At 52.4% G+C, this 24,758-nt stretch overlaps 1 protein-coding gene and 1 long non-coding RNA gene across 2 annotated transcripts in view; one reads left to right on the forward strand and one right to left on the reverse strand.

The window, feature by feature from the left end:
• The first annotated feature begins 5,418 nt into the window (after positions 1 to 5,418).
• On the forward strand, positions 5,419 to 24,680 carry LOC133766809 (uncharacterized). The gene is made up of 3 exons (XR_009866761.1): positions 5,419 to 5,509; positions 14,273 to 14,363; positions 24,390 to 24,680. It is a non-coding gene; the product is annotated as an uncharacterized LOC133766809 (long non-coding RNA).
• The window catches only part of RAB7A (RAB7A, member RAS oncogene family), a 67,545-nt gene continuing 62,567 nt past the window's right edge, over positions 19,781 to 24,758 (reverse strand). Inside the window, exon 6 of the mRNA XM_062200564.1 lies at positions 19,781 to 21,226. Within this exon, the coding sequence (XP_062056548.1) occupies positions 21,131 to 21,226 (96 nt within the window). The 3' untranslated portion in view covers positions 19,781 to 21,130. The remainder of the gene's footprint in view (positions 21,227 to 24,758) is intronic.

The raw sequence follows: 24,758 nt of genomic DNA on the forward strand, positions 1-24,758 counted from the left end.
CCCCTGATAAGCCCATCTGAAGTAGGGGTCCCCTGCCCCCCCCCCCCCCCCGTCAGCCTTCCTCCTTTCTTCTCCCCGAACTCCTTGTTATTTTTTGCATTCATATGTGAGTCTCTCTGGCCCCCACCAAGTCCCCTGCGTCTGGCCAACAAACACTTGTTTGAATCATGGAAATACGGAGTCCCCACTCAAACAGGGACGTTGGGCCTACGGCCCTGCCACCTAGCCACCTGCGGACAGCGGGTCCCCACGCCGCCAGCTGCCCGGGCTTGGAGCAGGGGCTCCGCCCGGGCGAGGACACAGGCTCAGGCTTCGGAGGCTGAGGGATCTAACTTGTGGAGCCGCGGGAGACGGGCGCTATCTCTGGGTCCGAGCAGCAGCGCTGCCCAGCACCAGCCTCCCATGCCCAGTAGCCTTGAGAGCGCTGCCCACGCGTGCCTTCCCTCGGCGCCCACGGACAGGGCTCTGCCGCCAGCGCGGCCGTTAGGCGTTGGGCGCGCGCGCCGCCCGGCCCCGCCCTCGTCTCCATAGAAACTCGGGACGCCTGCGCGCGGGGCGGGGCGGGGCGGAGAGAGCCGGAGAGGCCCAGACCCGCACTGCATGGCGACCCTGCCCTGCTCCAGGACGGGGTGGGCGCCTCCTTTAGCAACGGGGGCACGACTGACCCACGGCCCAGAGAGTTTGTGCCCTGGGCCGTGGTTTGCTAGCAGCCCGGGAGCTGCAGACCTGCTTGTCCTGCCGCTCTGGGCGCAGTTGAGCTCCGTGTTTGCCGTGGGTGGGGCCCTTAGGGACGGCGAGGGGGAGGCTGTGAGCGCAGGGGGACAGAAGCCCTAGGAGGACCTTTCTGCTCCGCGGACTGCCCCCGTCTCAGATCGGGGCCAGCTCCTCACAGAAGCTCCGCCCGGGCACTCTGCTGTCTTTGATATGCCTGCACCTGCTGGCTCCCTCCCTCCATCAGCTCCCCAGCCCAGGCCACATTTGTGCCTCCCTGTAAGGGGCGGGGCAGGGGTGGGGGAACAGCTGCTGGCTTCTTTCCCAAGATCCCCTGCACAGATTTTTATTTATGTAATTGTTTTATTTGAAAGGGGAGAGAGAGAGATCCCATATGCTGGTACACACCCCAAACGGCTGCAACAGTAGAGGCTGGGCCAGGTCAAAGCTAGGAGCCTGGAACTCCAGCCAGGAGTGGCAGGGACCCGAGTACGTGGACCGTCACTGGCTGCCTGCGCTCAGAGCCTCCCCCCTCAGCATGTGCTTTAGCAATAAGCTAAACTTGGAGCCAAGATTTCACCCCAGGTGCTCAAGTGTGCAATGCAATTAATGCAGTTGTGTCTTTATCAGGAGTCCGAGTAGAAGATGTCAAAGGTTAAGAATTGTCTATATACAGGGGCCTGCCAAACAAAGCTGATGACACCTGAGGCCACCTAGCGGAGCTGGCTTCTAGAGTGGCCTTTCTGAAAAATTGGGGTCCAGCATTGTGGCATGGTGGGTAAAGCCACCGCTTGTGCCACTGGCATCCCACATGAGCACTAGTTTGAGTCCTGGCTGCTCCACTTCCAATCCAGCTCCCTGCTAGTGCACCTGGGGAAGCAACAGGAGATGGCCCAAGTGCTTGGGCCCGTGCACTCATGTGGGAGACCTGTAAGATGCTCCTGGCTTCCATCTGGCCCAGCCCCACCCATTGCAGCCAGTAGGGGAGTCAATCAGCCAGTAGAAGGTCTCTTGCTCTCTCTGTCACTCTGCACTTAAAATAAGCCTTCAAAAAATTTTTGAGAGTTCTCATCCACCAGCTCATTCTCCAGTTGCCCACAAAATGACCAGGATTGGGCCAACTGAAGCCAGGAGCCAGGAATCAAATCCTAGTCTCCCACACGGGTGGCAGGAAAACAACTACTTGAGCCATCACTGTTGCCTTCCAGGGCGTCCATTAGCAGGAACCTGAAGCCGGGAGCAGAGCTGAACTTGAAACCTGGCACTCTCACATGCCACTTGACCTCCAGGGTGGCCATCTTCTACTACTTTCCCTGGCCATAACAGAGTTGAATTGGAAGAGGAGCAGCCAGGACTTGAACCGGCACTTCAGGCCAGGGCATTAACCCAGTGTGCCACAGCGCCGGCCCCCACAAGATGATCTTAAGAGGCAGGAAATCGGTATTTTTCCTATATAATCTCTTGCACACATATGTGTGCGTCTATATTTAAACAATAGACTCTAAAAAATTCAGATTAAAGAATAAAACACTGTGGCAAGTAAAACAACACTTTTGCAGCCCTGATTGGCCGGCAGACTGGAGCCACGGTGGACTTCAGTGCACTTGCAACATCATGCCGCTTGTGACCTTGGCAAGGCTTGCTTATTTATTTATTTATTTATTTATTTCACATGGGATGCCGGCACTGCAGCCGGCGGCTTTACCCGCTATGCCACAGCACCAGCCCCAGGGCTCCATTTATTTAAACACTGCTGGGCGCCCCATCTCTGCATGTGGCAGAGCCGCGAGGGCCAGAGACTTCCGCCCTGTTAGCAGGGCTGTGTGCCCTGCAGGGCGGGCCCCTGCCTGGCTCCCTGAGACGTAGCGGCTGCTTCGGGAAGATGTTTTGCCAAACCAGTCAGCCCTGGTTCTCTTGGCCGCTCCCCACTGCGCGCAACTGCCAGTCCTGCCACCAGGGTGCGCCCGTCTCCTGGACCGCTCCCCGGAGGCTCCTGGGGCGCCCCGGAGGCCGGAGCGCTGGGGAAGGAAGCAGAACTCACTGGCTCCCGGCTGCTGCCACAAGCCTCCTCGAACCCAGCCCGAGATTCTCAGACTCGGGGCTCCAGCCACGCTGGCTTCCTCCTCGCCTGGTTTCCGGGCTCACCAGCCACCTGCCGCATCACCAGCTTGGCACGCACTGCGGGCACAGCCGTGCGAAGCCAAGGAGCGGCTGCCTCCTCCAGGCCTAGGTGTTGGCTTCCCAAAGGGACAGGAGAGCCACAGCTTCCTCCAGGGACCCTGCAGCGTGCAAGGAGGGCGCCGCGGAGCAGCTCTGCCGGCTGCAGGTCTGATCAGGAAAGGAGAAGGGGCGTCTCTCTCCCCACACAGAACAGGAACGGACGCGCACCTTGGTTTTTCTTCCCCAGTATGGGTGCTGGACGCAGTAATTCCGGACTCCTTTCCTACTTCCTTTTTTTTTTTTTTTTTTTAAGATTTATTTATTTGAAAGGCAGAGTTAGAGAGATTCTATCCGCTGGTTCACTCCCCAAATGGCAGCAACAGCCAAGGCTGGGCCAGGCCAAAGCCAAGAGCCAGAAGCTTCATCCGGGCCATCATCCGCTGCTTTCCCAGGCCAATTAGGAAGGAGCTGGATTGGAAGTGGAGCAGCTGGGACTCAAACCAGCACCCACACGGGATTCCCGCACTGCAGGTGGCAGCTTAACCTTCTGTGTCACAGCGCCGCCCCCTTTCCTACATCTCTAAGAAGCCCTGGACTCAAGGTCTGTGCTAGTACCCAGAGGCATGGTTCTCCCGTCCCTGGGTGAGCTTTTAAATATACGAAGCTGGGGCCGGTTCTGTAGCCCAGCAGGTAAAGCTGTCACCTGCATTGCTGGCATCCCATATGGGCACCGGTTCAAGTCCCGGCTGCTCCACTTCCTATCTAGTGCTTTGCTATGGCCTGGGAAAGCAGTAGAAGATGGCTCAAGTCCTTGGGCCCCTGCACCCACATAGGAGACCCGGAAGAAGCTCCTGGCTTCGGATCAGTGGAGCTCAGTCATCTGGGGAGCGGACCACCAGATGGAAGTCCTCTCTGTCTCTGTCTCTGCCTCTCTGTAACTCTGCCTTTCAAATAAATAAATCTTTTTAAAAACTTAAAAATACCCAGCTTGGGGCCCACGCTGTGGGTTTTAAGTTGCAGCTTGCAATGCTGCATCCCTTTTCAGAGCCACAGCTGGAATCTCAGCTTCTCTGCTTCTGATCCAACTTCCTGCTTATATGCCTGGAAGACAGCAGAAGATGCCCCTGCCACCCTTGGGAGACCAGGGTGGAGTTTTGGGCTCCTGGTTGCAGCCTGGCCCAGACCTGGCTGTTGTGGTCCTTCGTGGAGTGAACCAGTGGATCTGTCTCTCCCTCTCTCTGAATTCTGCCTTTCAAAAAAAGAAATAAGGGGCCGATGCTGTGGCATAGCGGGTAAAGCCACCTCCTGCAGTGCCGGCATCCCATGTGACAGCACCAGTTCAAGCCCCAGCTGCTCCTCTTCTGATCCAATTCTCTGCTAATGTCCTGGGAAAGTAGCAGAAGATGGCACAAGTGCTTGGGCCCCTGCTCCTGTATGGGAGACCTGGAAAAAACTCCTGGCTCCTGGCTTCAGACCTGCCCAGCTCTGGCCATTGTGGCCATTAAGGGAGTGAACCAGCGGATGGAAGACCTCTCTCTCTGCCTTTGCCTCTCTGTAACTGTGCCTTTCAAACAAATAAATAAATCCTAAAAAAAAAAAATTTTTTTTTAAAGACAAGGCTTGGGGCCAGCACTGTGGCACAGTGGGTTAAAGTCCTGGCCTGCAGTGCCAGCATCCCATATGGACGCCGGTTCAAGTCCTGGCTGCTCATCTTCCAATCCAGCTCTCTGCTAACGGTCTGAGAATGCAGTAGAAGATGGCCCAAGTGCTTGGGCCCCTGCACCCACATGGGAGACCAGGAGGAAGCACCTGGCTCCTGGCTTCGGATCAGCTCAGCTCCCGCCGTTGCAGCCATTTGAGGAGTGAACCAGCAGATGGAAGACCTCTCTGTCTCTACCTTCCCCTGTAACTGTCTTTTAAATAAATAAAATATTAAACAAAGACGAGGATTGTGGTGCGCCTTGCAGCGCATCAGGTTAAGTGCCGCTTGGGACACTCAGAGTGCCTGGGGTCGAACCATCTGCTGCTTTACTCTCCAATGGCTGCAATGGCCGGGCTGGTCAGGCTGAAGCCAGGAGCCAGGAACTTCATCCGGGTCTCCCATGTGGGTGCAGGAGCCAGAGGGCGTGGGCCATCCTCCGCTGTTTTCCCAGGCCATAACAGAGAGCTGGATCAGAAGAGTAGCTGGGACTCGAACCGGTGTCCACATGGTAAGCCGGCATTGCAGATGGCGACTTAACCCACTGTGCCACAGCACCGACCCCTAAATCTCTACTTATCTGAGAGGCAGACAAGTATCTCTCCCCCGCCCCTCTCTCTCTCTGTGATTTTTCAAATGAATAATTTTTTTAAAAAGTTTAGCTGAGCTAAAACTCTCGTTTACCCACAAAGTGGTGCTGTTTCTTTAACTGTCGGTAGATACGCCCACCTTCCCAGAGTGCACCTGTCCCATCCGGGCCCCAAGCCCAGCTGCCTATCAGATTGAGGTACCGCCCCTGCCTTATAAATAGAGGCGGAAGTCGGAGAGACGCTCTCTCAGCGCGCCATGGGCCGGCGCTGCTCGCTTTGCTCTTTCCGAGGCTCTCGTTTGCTCACCGCCGACCCGGCTCGGACGGACCTCTTCCATTCTCGCTCAGAGGTACTATTTTCAGGTTTTTCGCTATTTTTTTTTAAAATTTATTTATTTAAAAGCATAGTTAGGGCGAGGTCTTGTATCCGTTGGTTCACTCCCCACATGGCCGCTGGGGCTGGGCCAGGCCGAAGCCGGAGCCAGGAGCTTCCCCGTAGGCCGTCCTACCCTGCTCTGCCCGGGCCATTGGCAGGGAGCCGGGTCGGAAGCGGAGCAGCTGGGACTGCAGTCCACGCTTGGGTGAAAGGCGGCGTCGCGGGCAGCGACAGCTTCACCTGCGCCGCCCGCCGGCCCCCCGTTCGCAGGTTTTTCTTCCTGGTGTTGACGACCACCCTTGGGCCCGCTCCAGTTGGGTATGCCGCTGGGGCAGCCCCCACCAGCACCTGTGGTTGTGTTTTATCCCCTCACTGTCAGCTAATTCCGTTCCTGTTCGCATTGAAGACTCGCCTCTGCTTGGTGTTCGGGAGACCAGACCCTGGCTTGGAAATTGCCCACGTCGTATCCAGGTCTCCTGTGTGGGTGGGTGGCAGGGACCCAACGACTGGAGCCGTGCCCGTGGCCTCGCAGGGTGCACATGGGTGGGACGGAGCAGCCAGGAGCCCACCTACTCCAGCGTGGAACGTGGGTGTCTTCGCCGCAGGGCACAACATAAGCACCAAGGCCTGAGTGTTTTTTGTTTATTTTTACTTGTTTGAAAGGCAGAGAGAGAAGCATCTGCCATCTCCTGTTTGACTTCCCGATGTGCACGACAGCCCGGGTTGGGCCGGGCCAAAGCCGAGAGCCAGGAACCCAGCCCAGGCCTCCTGTGGGGGCGGCACACCTCCGTGGGCTTTGCCGGGGTGCCCACCAGAAGGAGTGTGTATCGGAGGTGGGGCGGGGACGCTTGTCTCCGGCACTCTGACATGGGGTGTGGACGGCCCAAGCAGCAGCTCACCCCACTTTGTCACAGCGTCCACCCCAGATTTTTTTTTTTTTAACTCTGACTCTGCTGATGAGTGGAGGCGGCACTACAGCCTTGGGGCACACCGAGACAGTGCCTTGGCAGCTCAGTTCCCTGCAGCCAGCCAGAGAGGGAAGCTGGGATGCTGGCGGGGACCCCAGCACCCTAGTTTCTGGCCTGGCGGGGGAGCCACGGAAATCCCTGGGCCCTAGGGGTCGGTGTGTCTGCCCAGCTGCTGAGTCTGCCTCTGGCGGCAGGGCTGGGCGGAGCTGCTGGCAGGTGTTCTGAAAGCCGCAGGATCAAGGAAAGTGGTTTCAGCCTGCCGCTGCTTCCCGCACCTGGGCGCCCTCCTAACTCAGCCGGCTCAGACGCCCGAAGCACAAGGCTGAGTGCTCGGGACTCGGCAGCCGGGGTTCCGTTCCTCTGCCTTGGATCTCTGTGGCTGGGAGCGGTGCCATCGCGGGCCACCAGGACTCCCGGGGAAGGGGCACGTTTGCCAGACAGCTGCAGAAGCCGCTGGGGTTTTGTGTGAAGAAGCCTCATTTTGAGGTTCCTTTCCTTCAGGCACTGATGTGTCTTTGAGTCAGTAGACTTTTTCATTTCAGAAAATCATGAAGTTGACCATTTGAACTGTTTTAAATGTACAGTTCCATAGCATCGAGTGCATGCAGGGTTGTGCAGCCCCCACCGCTGTTTATTTCCAGAGATGGGACAGTCTGAGGTGGGCATCCCAGGCGGTACGCGCCCCTCAAGTCAGTTTCTGGATATGCTGTGAGATAAGGCTCCAGCTTCCTTCTCCTGCATATGAACATGCAGTTCTCCCAACGTGAACTGATGGAAAGACTGTTGTTCCCGGGCCGGTGCTGGGGCACAGCAGGCAAAGCCGACACCTGCAATGCTGGGCATCCCATATGGGCGCTGGTTTGAGTCCTGGCTGCTCTATTTCCAATCATGCTACCTGCCAGTGTGCCTGGAAAAGCAATGGAGAATGGACCAAGTGTTTGGACCCCTGCCACCCACGTGGGAGACCCAAATGAAGCCCCTGGCTCTTGTCTTTGGCCGGGCCCAGTGCTGGCTGTTGTGGCCATCTGGAGAGTGAACCAGAAGATGGAGGATCTCTCTGTTTCCCCCTCTCTAATACTCTTTTTTTTTTTCTTTTTTAAAAATTGACCTTAGTTCTTCTTATTTTTTTTAATTTATTTTTTAAAGATTTATTTATTTGAAAGTCAGTTACACAGAAAGAGGAGAGGCATAGAGAGGTCTTCGATCCTATGGTTCACTCTCTAATTGGCCTCAATGGCTAGAGTTGTGCTGATCCAAAGCCAGAAGCAGGTACAGGGGCCCAAGGACTTGGGCCATCTTCTGCTTTCCCAGGTTATAGCAGAGAGCTGGATTGGAAGTGGAGCAGCTGGGTCTCAAACCAGCACCCATATGGGATGCTGGCGCTTCAGGCCAGGGTGTTAACATGCTGCGCCACAGTGCTGGCCCCTCTCTTTGTTACTCTTTCAAAGTATATAAATAAATCTTGGGAAAAAAAGAAAACACCGTGCTTTTCCCATTGAATGGTCTTGGCGTTCTTGTTAAAAATCAATTGACGGGGCCGGCGCTGTGGCTTAACAGGCTAATCCTCCACCTTGCGGTGCCGGCACACCGGGTTCTAGTCCCGGTTGGGGCACCGGATTCTATCCCGGTTGCCCCTCTTCCAGGCCAGCTCTCTGCTATGGCCCGGGAAGGCAGTGGAGGATGGCCCAAGTGCTTGGGCCCTGCACCCGCATGGGAGACCAGGAAAAGCACCTGGCTCCTGGCTTCGGATCAACGAGATGCGCCGGCCGCAGTGGCCATTGGAGGGTGAACCAGCGGCAAAAAGGAAGACCTTTCTCTCTGTCTCTCTCTCTCTCACTATCCACTCTATCAAAAAAAGAAAAAAAAATCAATTGACCAGAGATGTGAGGGTTTGTTTTCCGCTCCCCATTCAGTTTGATTGGTTTGTCTTTTAGAAACAGTGACACAGCCCTTTGATTACTATCGCTTTGCAGTAAGTCTAGAATTAGGAAGTGCAAGTCCCCCAACCTTATTTATTTTTGAAAATTTTTAAAGATGTATTTGAGAGGCAGAGTTACAGAGAGAGGGAGGGGAACAGATCTATTCTCTGGTTCACTCCCCAGATTTCTGCAATGGCCATGGCTGGCACAGGCTGAAGCCAAGAGCCAGGAATTCCACCAGGGTCTCCCATGTGGGTAACAGGGCCCAGGCACATGGGTCATTTTCTGCTGCTTTCCCAGGTGCGTCAGCAGGGGACTGGTCCTGAGTGGAGCACCTGGGACTCAAACCAGAATCCATATGGGATGGCGGTATCACAGGTAGTGACTTAACCCTCTGTCCAAAGCGCTGGTCCTGTTGTCAAGAGTGTATTGGCTGCTACTCAGGGTCCCCTGATTTTCCATATGACTTTTAGGATGAATTTTCCTATTTATGCAAGAAATGCTGCTGGGATTTTCATAGGGATTGCCTGGAATCTGAAAGTTGTTTTGGGTGGAACAGACATTTTAACAATGCTAAGCCTTCCAATATGTAAATACAGGACTGTCTTTGCATTTGTTTAGGTTGTCTTTAATTTCTTTGGACCATACTCTTGTTAGCTTCCACTGTACGAGTCTTTGGGCTCCTTAGTTATATGTATCCCTGAGTATTTTTTTGATGATGCTGTTGCCAATGGAATTTTTCTTAATTCAGTTTTGGAATGCTCATTGTTTGTGTATAGAAATGCCATTCGTTTCTGTATATGGATTTTGCTTCCTGCATCTTTGCTGAATAGTTCATTATCTTCAGCAGTTTGCTGTTTGGTTGGTTCTTCACAGTGTCCTATGTGTAACATGTCATCTATAAAGATATTTTTTATCTTTTTCTTGCCTGCCTGAACTTTTTTTTTTATTTGACAGATAGAGTTAGACAGTGAGAGAGACAGAAAGGTCTTCATTCCATTGGTTCACCCCTGAAATGGCCGCTATGTCCGGCGCTGTACCAATCCAAAGCCAGGAGCTGGGTGCTTCCTCCTAGTCTCCCATGCGGGTGCAGGGCCCAAGCACTTGGCCATCTTCCACTGCCTTCCTGGGCCACAGAGAGTTGGACTGGAGGAGGAGCAACTGGGACTAGAACCAGGCGCCCATATGGGATGCTGGTGCTGCAGGCTGAGGATTAACCAAATGAGCCACAGCGCCGGCCCCGCCTACCTGTACTTTCAAGAACTTGCAGGACTGTATGGAAAGCAGGCCTCTTTGTCTTGTTCCTGATCTCGGATGCACAGCTTTTTACTTTCATCATTTGGAGTTTTTATGTATGGCCTCTATCAAGCTGAGGAAGTCCCCTTCTGTGACTGGCATACTGAGTGGTGTTTTGTTGTATTGTTGTTGGTAGTTTTGGCCGTGAAAGGGTATTGAATTTTGTTATGCGTTTTCTGCCGTGAGGCTACCATGTATCCCCACTTTGATTCTCGTAGCCCATTCCCTGGATTGGTTTGTGTTGAGCCATCCTTGCATTCCAGAAAGCCCAGCCACGGAATTGGTGACTTGGTAGAATTTTGGTGCTCTCCAAGACACTGTGAATTACTGTCAGAGTTGGAGTACCTATGCTGCAGCAAGGAATGACAGGTGACTAGCTTCCCTGGCCTCCACAACTCTTTTTTTTTTTTTTTTTTTTTGACAGGCAGAGTGGATAGTGAGAGAGAGAGAGACAGAGAGAAAGGTCTTCCTTTTTGCCGCTGGTTCACCCTCCAATGGCCGCTGTGGCCGGCGCATCTCGTTGATCCGAAGCCAGGAGCCAGGTGCTTTTCCTGGTCTCCCATGCGGGTGCAGGGCCCAAGCACTTGGGCCATCCTCCACTGCCTTCCCGGGCCATAGCAGAGAGCTGGCCTGGAAGAGGGGCAACCGGGATAGAATCTGGTGCCCAAACTGGGACTAGAACTCGGTGTGCCAGCGCCACAAGGCGGAGGATTAGCCTGTTAAGCCACAGCGCCGGCCTTTTTTTTTTTTTTTTTTTTTAATATTTATTTATTTGAAGCGCAGAGTTATAGAGTCAGAGGCATAGAGTGAGAGATCTTCCATCCACTGGTTCACTCCCCAAATGGCTACAATGGGTGGCCCATTGTAGCCCATCCGATGCCAGGAGCTTCTTCCGGGTCCCCACGGGGATACAGGGGACCAAATTCTTGGGCCATATTGTGCTGCTTCCCCAGACCATAGCAGAGAGCTAGGTGGTAAGCAGAGCAGCCAGGACTTAAACCGGTGCCCATACTGGATGCCAGCACCATAGGCGGTGGCTTTACCCTCTCTGCCACAGTGCCGGCCCTAGGTAACTTTTTTTTTTTTTTTTAAAGATTTGTTTTTTATTTGAAAGTCAGATAACAGAGAGGCAGAGGCAGAGAGAGAGGGGTCTTCAATTCACTGGTTCAGTCCCCAGATGGCTGCAATGGCCAGAACTGCGCCAGTCTGAAGCCAGGAGCCAGGAGTTTCCTCTGGGCACTGCAGGTGGCAGCTTTACCTGGTATGCCACAGCGCCGGCCCTCATTGACTCTTCAGGTAGCCACGACAGGGAGATCTGGGCCAGGCTGAAGCCAGGAACTCTGTCTTGGTCTCCCAAATGGGTGGCAGCAGCCCAAACACTTGGACATCTTTTGCTGCCTTACCAGGTACATGAGCAGGGTGCAAAATTGGAAGTAGAGCAGCTTGGAGTCCAGTGGGTGCTCTGACATGGGATGCTAGCATCAGGAGTGGTAGCTTAACTCCTGTGCCAGGACACTGGCCTCTTTCCAATTTTTTATATGTTTTTTAAAATATTTATTTATTTATTTGAAAGTTTAACAGAGACAGGTGTTCACTCCGTAAATGGCCAATGGTTCACTCCCTAAATTGCCGCATACCACAATGCCAGACCCTCTTTTTCCAGTTTTTAAAAGGAAATCTAGAAAGCTGGGTTTTGTGTGATAGTTTCCCGTGTAAAAAACAGTGGTTGAAGGGCCGGTGCTGTGGCATACCAGGTAAAGTCGCCATCTGCAGTGCCAGTGTCTTATATGGGCACCAATTCAAGTCCCAGTTGGTCTACTTCTGATCCAGCTCTCTGCTTATGGCCTGGGAAAGCTGTAGAAGATGGCCCAACAGCTTGTGCTCCTGTACTCGCGTGGGAGACCCTGAAGAAGCTCCTGACTCCTGGCTTTGGATTGGTCCAGGAAGGGCAGTACAACTCCGGCTGTTGCAGCCAACAGGGGAGTGAGCCAAGGGGTGGAAGACCTCTCTGCTTCTGCCTCTGCCTCTCTGTAACTCTGCCTTTCAAATAAATAATAAATCTTTAAAAAAAAAAAAACAACAGTGGTTACATGTAGGCAGAGTGGGTTCAGCAGTGTGTGCAGGGCTGCAGCTTGGTGGCAGTGGTAGGACGCTCAGAGTAACCACTGGTGATGTGTATTCAGCATTTTAAATGCCAAACCTCCAGTGTCTTAGGAAGCAGCAGTGGGCTGTACATATTCCAAAGTACAGTCCCTAAAATAGTTTTTATCAGCTAAACTCTGGCTGCCATCAGAATCAACTGGAGGGTTTTTTTTTTTTTTTTTTTTTTTAAGATTTATTTATTTATTTGAAAGGTAGAGTTACAGAGAGGCAGAGAGAGATAGAGAGGTCTTCCATCTGCTGGTTCACTCCCCAGATGGCCGTAGCGGCCGGAGCTGTGCCAGTCTGAAGCCAGGAGCTTCTTCCAGGTCTCCCACGTGGTTGCAGGGGCCGAAGGGCTTAGGCCATCTCTGCTGCTTTCCCAGGCCACAGCAGAGAGCTGGATCGGAAGTGGAGCAGCTGGGATTCGAATCAGCGCCCATATGGGATGCTGGCACTGCAGGTGGTGGCTTTACCCACTATGCCACTGCACTGGCCCCCTGGACAGGTTTTAAGAGGCTATCTAGGCCCCACCACAGGTCTCTAAGTCCAGTAAAGCAGCAGAGGCCCAGGCTCCCAGGTGACTGACACCCAGCCTGGCTCGGTAGACAAGACGTCTCCTGGCCAGTTGCAGGTGGCTGATGAACTCTGGATCAGTTTTCTTCTCTACAGAGGCTGTACCTCAGCAGGCTGACAAGAATTAAAATGAGTCATGAGAGGGGAACCTAGGGCACAGGAAAGAAAAGTTAGAGTGAGAATGACAGGGAGCGAACAGGTAGACAGGCTACAAGCTGCCTTGTGAACCCCCTGAAGTTCAGTGTTGAAGGCCCAGCACCTGTACCCCAGCACAGAACTGTCGTCGGAGATAGGGCCACTGAGTTTGTGATAAAGGTGAAGGGAGGTCTGTGGGTGTCTGCTAATGTGACACCTGGGAGCCTGGGACAGACACAAGGGGAAGACGTGAGGAGAGGCCTAAGAAACAGCTCTGTTGACACCCACCCTGGCTCCCAAATGGTGAGAAAACAAATTTCTGCTGTTGAAGCACCATGCGGTCTAGTGTTTTTTACAGTAGTCCTGGCACAGGATCCAATCACAGGACGAGTCAATGAAAAAGTGGGATCTGGAAGTGGTTTGGGACTTGGTCATGGTCAGTGTTAGGTTCAGGTTAATGACCATCAGAGTTACAGGGAAGGTAAGAGCCAGGGTCAAGATGAGGACAAGATCATGTAAGTGTTAGATGGGTTGAAGTGTGGATGACAGTTTGTGTCCCAAGGATGATTACGAGTAGGGTGGAGGTACAGGTCAAGGTCAGATAGCAGCTTCAGGACTACAGCAGCTATTTCAAGGTCAGGAAAACTGACATAGTCAAGGCAAAAATGTATTACAGGATAGAGGTCAGATTTAAAGTCAAGTTCAGAATGAAACCAACCATAATCACAATGAGCAAGGTTAGGGTCTGGGTCCGTTCAGAGTCAGTGGCAAGGAAAATCCAAAGTTCAGTGTCACTTCACTCTTGGGCCTTTAAAGGTAAGGGTGGCTCAAGGTCAGGCTGAATCTTAATGTGCAACGTGGCAGAATGCTGGTCAGCACCGCGGAGAAGACTAAGGCCAAAGTCACAAGGACAAGGCTGGGGTCAGGGTGAAGGTTATTTTAAGGCCAAAGCAGCTCAAGGGGCTGGCATTGTGGCACAGTGGGTTAAAGCCCTGGCCTGCAGTGCTAGCATCTCATGTGGGTATCAGTTTGAGTCCTGGCTGCTCTACTTCCTATTTGGCTCTCTGCTATGGCCTGAGAAAGCAGTAGAAGATGGCCCAAGTGCTTGGGCCCCTGCACCCACGTGGGAGACCAGGAAGAAGCTCCTGGCTCCTGGCTTCGGATCAGCTCAGCTCCAGCCGTTGTGGCCAGTTGGGGAGTGAACCAGCGGATGGACAACCTCTCTCTGTCTCTCTTTCTCTCTGGCTTTACCTCTTTCTGTAACTCTCAAATAAAATACATCTTTGAAAAACAAAATAACAAAGCAGCTCAAAAACAGGACTATCATCTTATGACAGGATGACTAACAAGGTCAGGTTCAAGATCAAGAATAAACTTAGGGCCTGACACAGCCAGGATAATGCTCAGGCTGTTTCAGATTCAAGGCCACGAAAAACATCAGTGTGTTGGGTTCAGTACTGTAGTTCAAGTTAGTCCTGTCGATTGGATGCAGTTTAGCCCCCAAGGGCTCCTGTGGTGCAGACTCGGTCCTTAATGTGGTGACGTTGGGAGCAAGAGGTGGACCTTGAGTAGCTGTAGCCTCGAAGGCCACTGAGGTTCTTGTGGACCTCGGGTTAGTTCTTACAGGAGGGTTAGGAAGAGAGTAAGCGTGGCCTGGCCTCTCCTTACCCTGGCTTCTTACCTGGTCCTGTTCTCTCCCTCTAGCATGTGCACCTGCCATTGTGATGCCATCTGCCAGGATGTCCTCACCAGAGCCAAACCAGTGCTGACACCGTGCTCTTGAACCTCCGAAACGGTGAGCAGAGTAGACCTCTGTTCTTGAGAAAGTCACCCAGTTTTCAGGCATCTGGTTTTAGTAATGAAAAATGGACTAATACAGCTTGTATGGCAAGTTAGAAAATGAGGGCAAAACATGGTCAGGAGAATGCTGAGGGTGAGGACAGGGGTGTCCTCATTAGGGCCAGAATCAATTTCCAAGGCAGAATAATGTTTGTTTTAGGATGTCAGGATTAAGGTTCAGGATCATGGTTAACTCTTGTTCAAGACACAGAGATCAGATGCTCATGACTCAGGTCCATGTCAGGACACGTGTGGATCTGTCTCAGATGAGGGCCAAGGAGTGAGTGAGTGTCAATCAGTGTGAGAAGTTGCCAAGATGTTCAGAGTTAGGATAAGGGTCAACTTCAAGATGATGATCAAGTTCAAGGCTGTAGTCAGCATGCCGGCCTCAGGTCAGTCTCAAGGTGAAGATCATTAGTTGGCATTTAGTTTTAAAGTGTGAACAATAACGAGAGATGGATATAGATCTTCCATCCATTGGTTCATTCCCCAAATGACTACAATGGCCAAGGCTGGGCCAGGGCAAAGCCAGGAGTCTGGAGCTTCTTCCAGGTCTCCCATATGGGAGGGGCCCAAGCACTTGGGTCATCTTCTGCTGCTTCCCAGGCCATCAGTGGGGAGCTGGATCGGAAGTGGAGCAGCTGGCATATGAATTGGCACCCATATGAAGTGGCACTTTATTGGGTACACATAATGCTGGCCTGTGATGCTTAGTTTCAAATTCATGTCAAAGTCAAAATTGGGGAAATTCATGATTAGAAAGACAATCACAGGGTTAGACCTTGAATCATTTAGAATTTAAAAAAAATATATTTATTTTATTTATTTGAAAGAGTTACAGAGGCAGAGAGATAGAGAAGTCTTCCATCAGCTGGTTCACTCCTCAGTTGGCTGCAACAGCCATAGCTGTGCGGCTCTGAAGCCAGGAGCCAGGAGCTTCTTCTGGTCTCCCACGTGGGTGCAGGGGCCAAAGGACTTGGGCCATCTTCTGCTGCTTTCCCAGGCCATAGCAGAGAGCTGGATCAGAAGAGGAGCAACTGGGATTAGAACCGGCACCCATATAGGATGCTGGTGCTTCAGGCCAGGGTGTTAACCCACTGCGCCACAGCACTGGCCCCGAATCATTTAAAAAAAATTTTTTTTTGACAGGCAGAGTGGACAGTGAGAGAGAGAGACAGAGAGAAAGGTCTTCCTTTGCCGTTGGTTCACCCTCCATTGGCTGCCGCGGCTGGCACACTGTGGCTGGTGCACCGCACTGATCTAAAGCCAGGAGCCAGGTGCTTCTCCTGGTCTCCCATGTGGGCGCAGGGCCCAAGGACTTGGGCCATCCTCCACTGTACTCCCCGGCCACAGCAGAGAGCTGGACTGGAAGAGGGGCAACCGGGACAGGATCTGGCGCCCCAACCAGGACTAGAACCTGGTGTCCCGGCGCCGCAGGCGGAGGATTAGCCTAGTGAGCCGCGGCGCCGGCCTCATTTAAAATTAAAGTCAATTTTGTTAAAAAATTTTTTTCCTTAAATTATTTATTTAAAAGGCAGAGTTAGGGGGAGAGACAGAGATCTTCTGTCAGCTGTGTCACACCCCAGATGGCCAGGAGACAGGAGATTCTTCTGTGTCTCCCATGTGGGTGGCAGGGCCCAAGCAATTGGGCCATCCTCTGCAGAGAGCTGGATAGGAAGTGGAGCAGCCTAGACTTGAACCAGTGCCAGATGGGATGCAGGCACTGCAGACGGCGGCTTTACCCGCTGCACCACAGGGCCAGCCCCTCAAGTCACTTTTGAGGCTAAGATGAAGTCAAAGGTATCTCAAAGCCAGGGAAGATTAAGATCAGAGTCATGGTAAAAATTGAGTTCAAGGTAAAGCGCAGTGACCAGAGCCGTGACGAGTGGGTAAAGCTCTGCCTGCAGTGGGTGCCAGTTCAAATCCTGGCTGCTCCTCTTCTAATCCAGCTCCCTGCTATGGCCTGGGAAAGCAATGGAAGATGGCCCAAGTCCTTGGGCCCCTGCACCCACGTGGGAGACCTGGAAGAAGCTCCTGCCTCTTGGCTTTCAATCCATTCAGCTCCGGCCGTTGCAGCCATCTAGGGAGTGAACCAGTGGATGGAAGACCTGTCTCTCTCTGCCTCTGCCTTTCTGTAACTCTGCCTTAAAAATAAAATAAATCTTTTTTAAAAAAGTGTAAGTTGGCCGGCGCCGTGGCTTAACAGGCTAATCCTCCACCTTGTGGTGCCGGCGGCACACCGGGTTCTAGTCCCGGTTGGGGCGCCGGATTCTATCCCGGTTGTCCCTCTTCCAGGCCAGCTCTCTGCTATGGCCCGGGAAGGCAGTGGAGGATGGCCCAAGTGCTTGGGCCCTGCACCCACATGGGAGACCAGGAGAAGCACCTGGCTCCTGGCTTCGGATCAGCACGATGCGCCGGCCGCAGCGGCCATTGGAGGGTGAACCAGCGGCAAAAAGGAAGATCTTTCTCTCTCTCTCTCTCTCTCTCTCACTATCCACTTTGCCTGTCAAAAAAAAAAAAAAGTAGTAAGTTAACAAAATTTAGGAGACATGGTCAGAGTCATGCTGAGATTCAATTTCAGGGTCAAAGTTGTTAGATGAGGTGGAAGATCATGGTGTAGATGAAGTTTTTTATTTTTTTAAACATGCTTAATGTGTATTTTCATCTGCTTGAAATGAAGAGCAATGGAAACACGGAGAGAGTGTGGGTAGGGAAGAGAATGACGCCCGCAGTTGCCAGGGCTGGGTTAGGCCAAAGGCAGAAGGCACATCCCATCTGGCTGCAAGGGCCTAAGCACTTGAGTCACTGCTGCCTCCTAGGAGGCATTAGCAGGAAGCTGCACTGGGGGCAGAGTTGCTGGGACCAGTATGGGATGCAGGTGTCCCAAGCAGCTTAACCCACTGTACCACAGTGCACACCCCTCCCCTCGAGAAAAATTGACAACAGACATCACCCCCCTCCAAAAGTGTTTTTTTCCACTTGATTTGAAAGGCAGACAGAGAAAGATCTTCTATTTGCCGGTTCACTCGCCCAGTGCTGCCAGGAGCCTGGAACTCCGTGGAGGTGTTCCCCATGAATGGCAGGGGCCTAGTACTGGGGCCGTCCCTCACCTGCTGCCTGCCAGGCTGTGCATTGACAGAAAGCTGGATTGAAAGCAGAAGAGCCAGGACTTGAACTAGATTCTCTGAAACGCGTGTGAGCATCCCACGTGGCGACTCTAACCACTGTACCAAATGCCCGCCCCTGTATGAAGTTCCAAGTCAGGATTAAACAAGGACAGGTTCAGGAGAGTGACCAAAAGGAGTTTCAAGGTTAATGTGATGTCCATGAAGATTTCCAGAGTCCTGATGGAGAGCTGGTTCAGTATCAAGGTCAGGTTCGTGTTAAGGTAAGAGTCAGGTGAAGCCATGGTCTTGGAGTGTGTGTGGTAGAGCATCAGGGTCTAGATCAGAATCAGTGACTCAGAGTGAACATAAATGCCCCCATAGACATGGGCTCAAAACAAGCTTACAGAGTTAGAGCCAGTTAAGGATGAGACTAAGCGTTAGTACTGAAAAGAACTCGTACTAAATGCAAGCAGGCTCCCCTGCTGCCATCTGACACCAGTAACCCCACATGGCATGGTGGTATAAAGCGGGAGGCGCGTGGCACGGTCTCGCTGCGAGATGCATGGTGGGATACGAGGCGCATCCTGCTGCACGCTATTGGCAGGCATGCGAGATGCACAGCCCTAGACTGAGTCATCTCAAAGGTCGACTCTGAGAACTAGTTCCTGTGAAGTGACAGCAGCTTAAGCAGTGGCACGTTAATTTCAATGCACGTTCTTAACGTGAAGAGGAATTAGAAGGAATCCGAGGAAGAGTTTAGATGAGAATCCCTCTTAGTACGACGACTCGGGTATTCCCAAAACCAACAACTCCTAGCTTCCAGGGGCAAAGCAAAGTGAGTAAGCCCGGCAGCACGGTGCACGCTGGGCAGAGGGCCTTTGCCTCACTCAGGAGGACCGCGGAAACACATCTGGACTCCTGTTGCTTCCAAAAAGTAGCTTTACTGCTTCTCAGCAACTGAGCTGCGAAGAATGCAACCGCAGCTACACAGACTTACCTCAGTTCACGTCCTCGCTCTGAGGACGAACACGCTCCGAAGAACTCAAACGCAGTCCTAGAGCTGTCAAAAGCAGGGCTCATTATCATGGCTGACTTAACTTCCAAGTCATGACAAGGGTCAGATTCAAGGTCATTTAAACAGGAATCATGTTAGGATGATTACCAGTGACAGTACGGGGGTGAAGATCACGGATGAGGCAAGTTTAAGGCCAAGGTTAAAACCATAGTCAAACATGGTAATGATTGAGATCAGGGTCACTTAGAAGGTTTTCTTCAAGGTCACTTCTAAGTTAAGGCAGGTCCCTTTTAAAGTGATCATCGGTGTTAGCATGAGGGTAGACATCAGAAGTTACGTCCATTTTAATGTCTCACTCTAAGTCAGGACCAGAGGAACGGTACCCTGATTCATGGCTCTGGGCATTAGTGGGCCCTAAGCTGGAGAGGACTCTGCTCCCCTAGAGACCAGTAGCAGCCGGTGCAGTCCAGCGTGAAACTTGGCAGTGGAAAGCACCGAGGCGGTGCAGTTGTAGGTGTGCGTGGTCGCCTGCGGGGCAATGCTCACATGGGAGGTGTGGCCGCGAGGCATGAGCAAAGCCACTGAGGCACCTCAGGGAGGTGGAAAAGGAGACGGCCACAGCAGAGGAGAACCCAGGGTCTGAGCAGTGAGGCACTTCTGCAAAGCCTCCGAGTTGGCTTGCATGTGTCAGAACACAGGGCTTTGCTGCCGAAAAACACAGAAATATGTGGTATCTAAGTGTTAGCAACCAACTCAAGGAAGACACGCAGGGGCGAGTGTCTGGCGCAGCACTTGGGACGCCCATGCCCTGTGTCGGAGTCACTGTGGTTGTCTGGGTCTGCTTGTGACTTCAGCTTCCTGCTTAGTGTGCATGCTGGGAGGCAGCAGGTGATGGCCCCACCTCTGGGTCCCTGGTACCCATGTGGAAGATCAGGGCTGGGTTATTGGCTCTGAGCTTTGGGCCTGGGCGGCTGTTGCTGCCTTGAGAGGTCTGCTTTTTAAATAATGAAGACAGACACCACGGGGCTATGGTTATAGCTACTCCTACAGGCTGTGCCTGGCCTGTGGGGCACCAGCAGTTCGCTGCTGCTCCATCCAGGGTTCCCACGTCTCATTACTAACACTGAACTAGGCACAGGTGTCAGGACTGGCCGCCTCGGAGAAGCCTGTGTGTCCCGCAGCACCCCGTGCCTGGGAAAGCACTTGCTCTCTGAGCCAAGGCTCTGGCAGAAAGAAGGCAGAGGCAGATGGTCTTGTTCTGGTTAAATTTTATTGGCATCACGTTCATCTCTTTACAGAAGAACTCGGCCCACACCCTAGAATGTAGACCTTTGGAAAAGGGGGAAGTGCTCTGTTACGCAAGCTACAACGCAGGGGCAGGTCCTAGGAGGGGGACAGAACTGTCAGGTTCCAACCAAAGAAACAGGTGCATTAATGATGGGCAGTCGTAGGGTGACGGGGAGGAGAGGAGAGGCTAAGAGGTCTGCTAACCTAAGGACACCACAACCCTGAAAAGAACGCCTTCTAGAACAAAGGTAGAATCACCAGGACAGACGTTAGGGTTTCCCTTCCCTCCTGCAGCAGGATGCTTATTTAACAGGGGCGTTGTGAAGGGTGGAGCAAGAAAGGAAACGAGAAAAAAAGGGAAAATGAAAACTCCAATTTTTGCAGTAACAGCTGTTTATCCATTGCACACACCACTGTATTAGGCAAATCAACCTTTCGGAAAATTTAGACACAGAAGGGCTCGAGACAGTTTCCCCCGGAGAGATGAAGAGCGTTCTGGCTCTCCAGTCCTTGATAAAGGCGCCATCATTCGTGCATCTACTGTACAGAACACTGCCACGATTGGATGTCCAAGTCCCAAGGTGCTGACGCTCTGTAATCCAGACAGGGTTCAACCCTCCATCTCACACACCTGCATTACAGGACTTAACACATAATCCAAGAATTTCTTACACTAATTTATACATTTTTAATTGGTTGCATATATTAACATGTACTATAAGATTTTTTTCTAAGAAGCATTACATAATAAATGGATACTGTAAAAAGATCTGATTAGTTAAAAGTAACAAGCATTAACAGATACATACAAAACTCAGCCTGATGAGACTGGGTGTGAGCCTGTAACGAAGCGCGGGGCACCAGCCTTCCCAAGGGGCAGCCTTCAAGGAGGGGGCGGGGTATAGGGTAAAAAGACCACAAGACCGTTAAAAAAATCAGATAACTAGTTGGACAGATTAACTGTAAACAGTTCTCTCTCTCCAGTGGACACAAAGAATAGCTTCCAATGCTGACTCCACGTGAGAACACGCTGTGCGGCCGGCCTGTCCTGCAGCCACACACGAGGGCTCATGTGGGCGGGCAGGCCCCTAGGAGCTGCCCCAGGCATGGGCTGGAGTTTGCCTGCTCGCATCAGATCTGTGTGTGTGTGTGTGAGAGAGAGAGATGTGTTGGGCGTGACTGTCTGGAGGGTTTCTTTTGGCAGCTGGAGGTGAGAGATGACTCTGTTTGGTTTAGGAGAGGAGAGGGGCTTGTGTCTGAAGGCCTAAGTGTGTTCTTGTTGTGAAGACTCTGTGCTCTACTCTCACTGCCTCTTCAGCAGCTGCAGCTTTCTGCGGAGGTCTTGGCCCGGTCGTTCTTGTCCAGTTTGATGGGTTCCGGAAATTCATTGTACAGTTCCACCTCCGTTTCCTGGGCAGAGAGAGGAAGGGGTTGATTACTTAGGGCCCTTTCTGCACAGGAGTCAGCCCAGGGAGGTGAGGAGGGAGCAGGGGGCAGTGGAGGGGGCTCTGAGTGGCAACTGCCAAGTGAGTGTGAAGAGGGAGACTGGGGCGGGAGCAGCGCAGGCTTCCCGTATGGTCTGCATTGTGTCTAACTCGCCAGGCAACCCTGGTGGATGTGCTGAGGCTGGGCGCCGGCTGCCCCTTTTGCTCCCGGAACCCCTCTGCACCTTGCCTTCTTGCACTCAGCTTTCAGACTGATGCCCTGTGGCTATCATTTCTTTTTCTTACAAAGGCGTAACAGACTTGGATGTCCCGAACGCCGCCGGCTGAGCGGCATGGCTGCGTGTGGGGTGGGTGCACAGTAAGTGGACCATGGCGCTGCAGCAGAGCTCTCGCTGAGTGAGCAGGTTTCCACTGAGGAGCAGCTTGCTAGTCTGGGGTGCAGAAAATGCGCCCTGTCAACACCACGCACCAGTGTGAGTGGAGGTAGAGCTGGGAGTGTTTCTATTCGTGACAAATTCTCTACAAGAAATGACTGCATGCACAGTAGCCATGGCAGTAGCAAGCCTCTAGAGCAGTTTTAAAACCCCCACGCCCGAAGTTGTACAGTTCCCGGGCTTTCTGTGTATTTGCAAAGCTGGCAACCATCACTACAGAAGCCAGAACATCAGTACTCCTCAGTGGTCACTTCCCCAGCCCAGTGCACCATCTACCTCAAGTCGCATAGCTTTACCTACTCTAGACATTTAACTTAAAAAAACTTTTTTAGAAGCTTATTTGAAAGAGTTGGGGCTGGCATCCCATAGGGACACCAACTGGGAGTCCCGGCTGCTCCTCTTCCTCTGCTGTGGCCTGGGAAAGCAGTGCAAGATGCCCCACATGCTTGGGTCCCTGCACCCATGTGGGAGACCCAGAAGGTCCTGGCTATCTGGGGAGTGAACCAGTGGATGGAAGACCTTTAACTCTGCTCTTTCACTTTCCAGGCAGCCGAAAAGGCTGGGGCTGGGTCAAGTCACCGCTAGGAGTTTATCTAGGTCTCCCGTGTGGGTGCAGGGGCCCAAGTACTTGGTAGTCCATTTTCCACTGTTTTTGCCTGTTAGGCCACAATGCTGGACTCTGATTTAAATTTTTAGTTATCTGACAGACAAAAAAATTGAGGCAGAGAGAGAGACAGATCCTATCTTCTGGTTTACTCCTCACATGCCCAAATTGGCTGGGCAGGATCACAGTGGGAGTGCACTCCAGAGCTCCCACATGGGGGCAGGAACCCAGTTACGTGAGCCCTCACCACTTCCCACTGGTGGCAGAAAACCAAAGTAGTCAGGTCCAGAGCTGGCTTTTGAGCCCAGGAACTCCCACACACCACACCAGGTGAAGTGCCTAGCCTTGAAAACCTCTAAGTATTAATTATTTCTCATGAAGCAGAATCCTGTGAGACAGGCTCCTGAGCTTCCCTGAGCACGCACGCTACAGCAGGCACCGGCTGCTGTATTCCTTGTTACTGCTGGACCCCATGGCAGGGGTTGGGGAACCCAGTTTTTTCTGTTTACTCATCAGCTGATGGACATACACACTGTTTCCGCTATTACAGTGACAACCATGACCTAGTCACCCAGTACCTCAGAATAGCCAAACACTGAAAATCTTACTGTAGGCTATGAAACAAGACCTAAACCAAAAGCTGTGAAAAAGAAATGTTTGTGTCTCCAGTTCTTACGTCCAGTGAATACGCACAGCGAGGGTCGGTGTCCTGGCCACGAAGAGGGCTCTCAGGAAAACCCGACTCTGCCAGCACCTTCAGCCTGGATTCCAAAACTGAGCCAACAGCATGTGTGCCGTCCCAGCCCCGTGCAGGGACCCTAGCCCAGCAGCCTGAGCGCACCAGTACAAGAGCAGAGACGCAGTTCCAGTCCAGCTCGCAACAAGGTTTTATTTGGGGATGAATATAAACGAGACTGAAACTACTACTTTAAATGGAAACTGTCCCCCAAAGAGCCAAGAAAACCAGAAACAAGAGTGAGTGAGGGACAGTCTGTCTGTTGCACTACAGAGGCGGCCTGGGCCCCAGAACACGGCCGTGGCCGGCACAGAAGGAGGAGACCAGAAATAGATACCAACATCCACAAACACTGAGGACAGCAAAGGTCACGTTGTGATTCGTTTATGTAACAGGGACTATTAATATCTGAAACAAGCAGTTCTCTACCTCCGAGAAGAGAGCCGAGGCAACGTGTAACCTCCAAAACAACGTACCTGCCTAGAGACTCCCTCGATTCTTAACAGTCGGCTGGCGTATGTAACTGTTTATCCTTATTTCACTGTTAGTATGCCAGGAACCCACAAGAATGGCCGGGTGTCCAGCCAAGTGCTACGTACTGGGCCTCGGCAGCAGACAAACACCAAATGGCCAAGGGAGGGACTCGTCACCACCCAGGTGACAATGACTGGCAGTGGACATGGATGCCTGCTGGTAGAGAGAGAGAAAACCCACATTGTGGGTGAGCACTGAAGTACCGCTCCCCTTGGAAAAGCACTACGATAGCACCTCTTACTAACAGGACATCCGATCATCTAACCCAAGGGACTAGCACGATAACAGGGACACAGTCACCGAAAACAGAAACTGACAGTAATGCCAGGGAACAGGTGGAGAAATTTCTTAACACACATTTGGATTCTCATGCAATTACATGAACATTATGGAAAATGCAAGTTATTAACCAAGGTGTGGGGATGGGTTCAAAAGGCCCCAGGGTGCCCTGATCTTCATTACTACAGAGCTGGCTGCGTCTTGAGTGAAGAGCTCCTCAGTGGGCAGGAGTGCAGCCCTCAGCAATGCCCAGATTCTCCAGTCCTGGAACAACCCAGGAAGGACAATCTCCCTACCCACGCAGCTGGTGGTGTGGCACAGTGGGTTAAGTTGCCACCTGGGACAGCAGCCAAGCATGGACTGAGTGCTTGGGCCCCCGCACCAGTGTGGCAGATCCAGAGACATTCCAGGCTCTTGGCTCACCCCAGCCATGGCAACCATTTGGGGAGTGAACCAGCGCGTGGAAGACTACCTTTCAAAAATGCTTTTTTAAGAAGTTACCCAGCAGCTATGAATAAAGTTTTCCCGCCTTTTCTTACAGGGAAGGTGACGGAGGCTCATATTGGCAGCAGAGTGAACTAAAGTTCATCTCCTCAAAAACCAGCAGCAGGGGCTGGTACCATGGTTAAAGCACCAGCCTGTGGGTGCCGGTTCGAGTCCCCATTCCTCCACTTCCGATGCAGCTCCCTGCTAATGTGTCTTGGAAAACATTGGAAGACGGCCCAGGAAGAAGCTTCGGATCAGCTCAGCTCAGCTCTGGCCTTTGTCTCTTGTCTCTACCTCTCTCTTTCAAATAAAATAAAATAAATCTTCAGCAGCCCAATCGGGAGCCTCCTAGCAAGAATGGCGTCAGACAAAAGCTTCTAGAAATGAAAGGGCAGTGAAGCCTAAGTAGAACCCAGATAAACAC

This window comes from Lepus europaeus, chromosome 9 (genome assembly GCF_033115175.1).
Source record: "Lepus europaeus isolate LE1 chromosome 9, mLepTim1.pri, whole genome shotgun sequence".
Classification (NCBI taxonomy): Eukaryota; Metazoa; Chordata; class Mammalia; order Lagomorpha; family Leporidae; genus Lepus; species Lepus europaeus.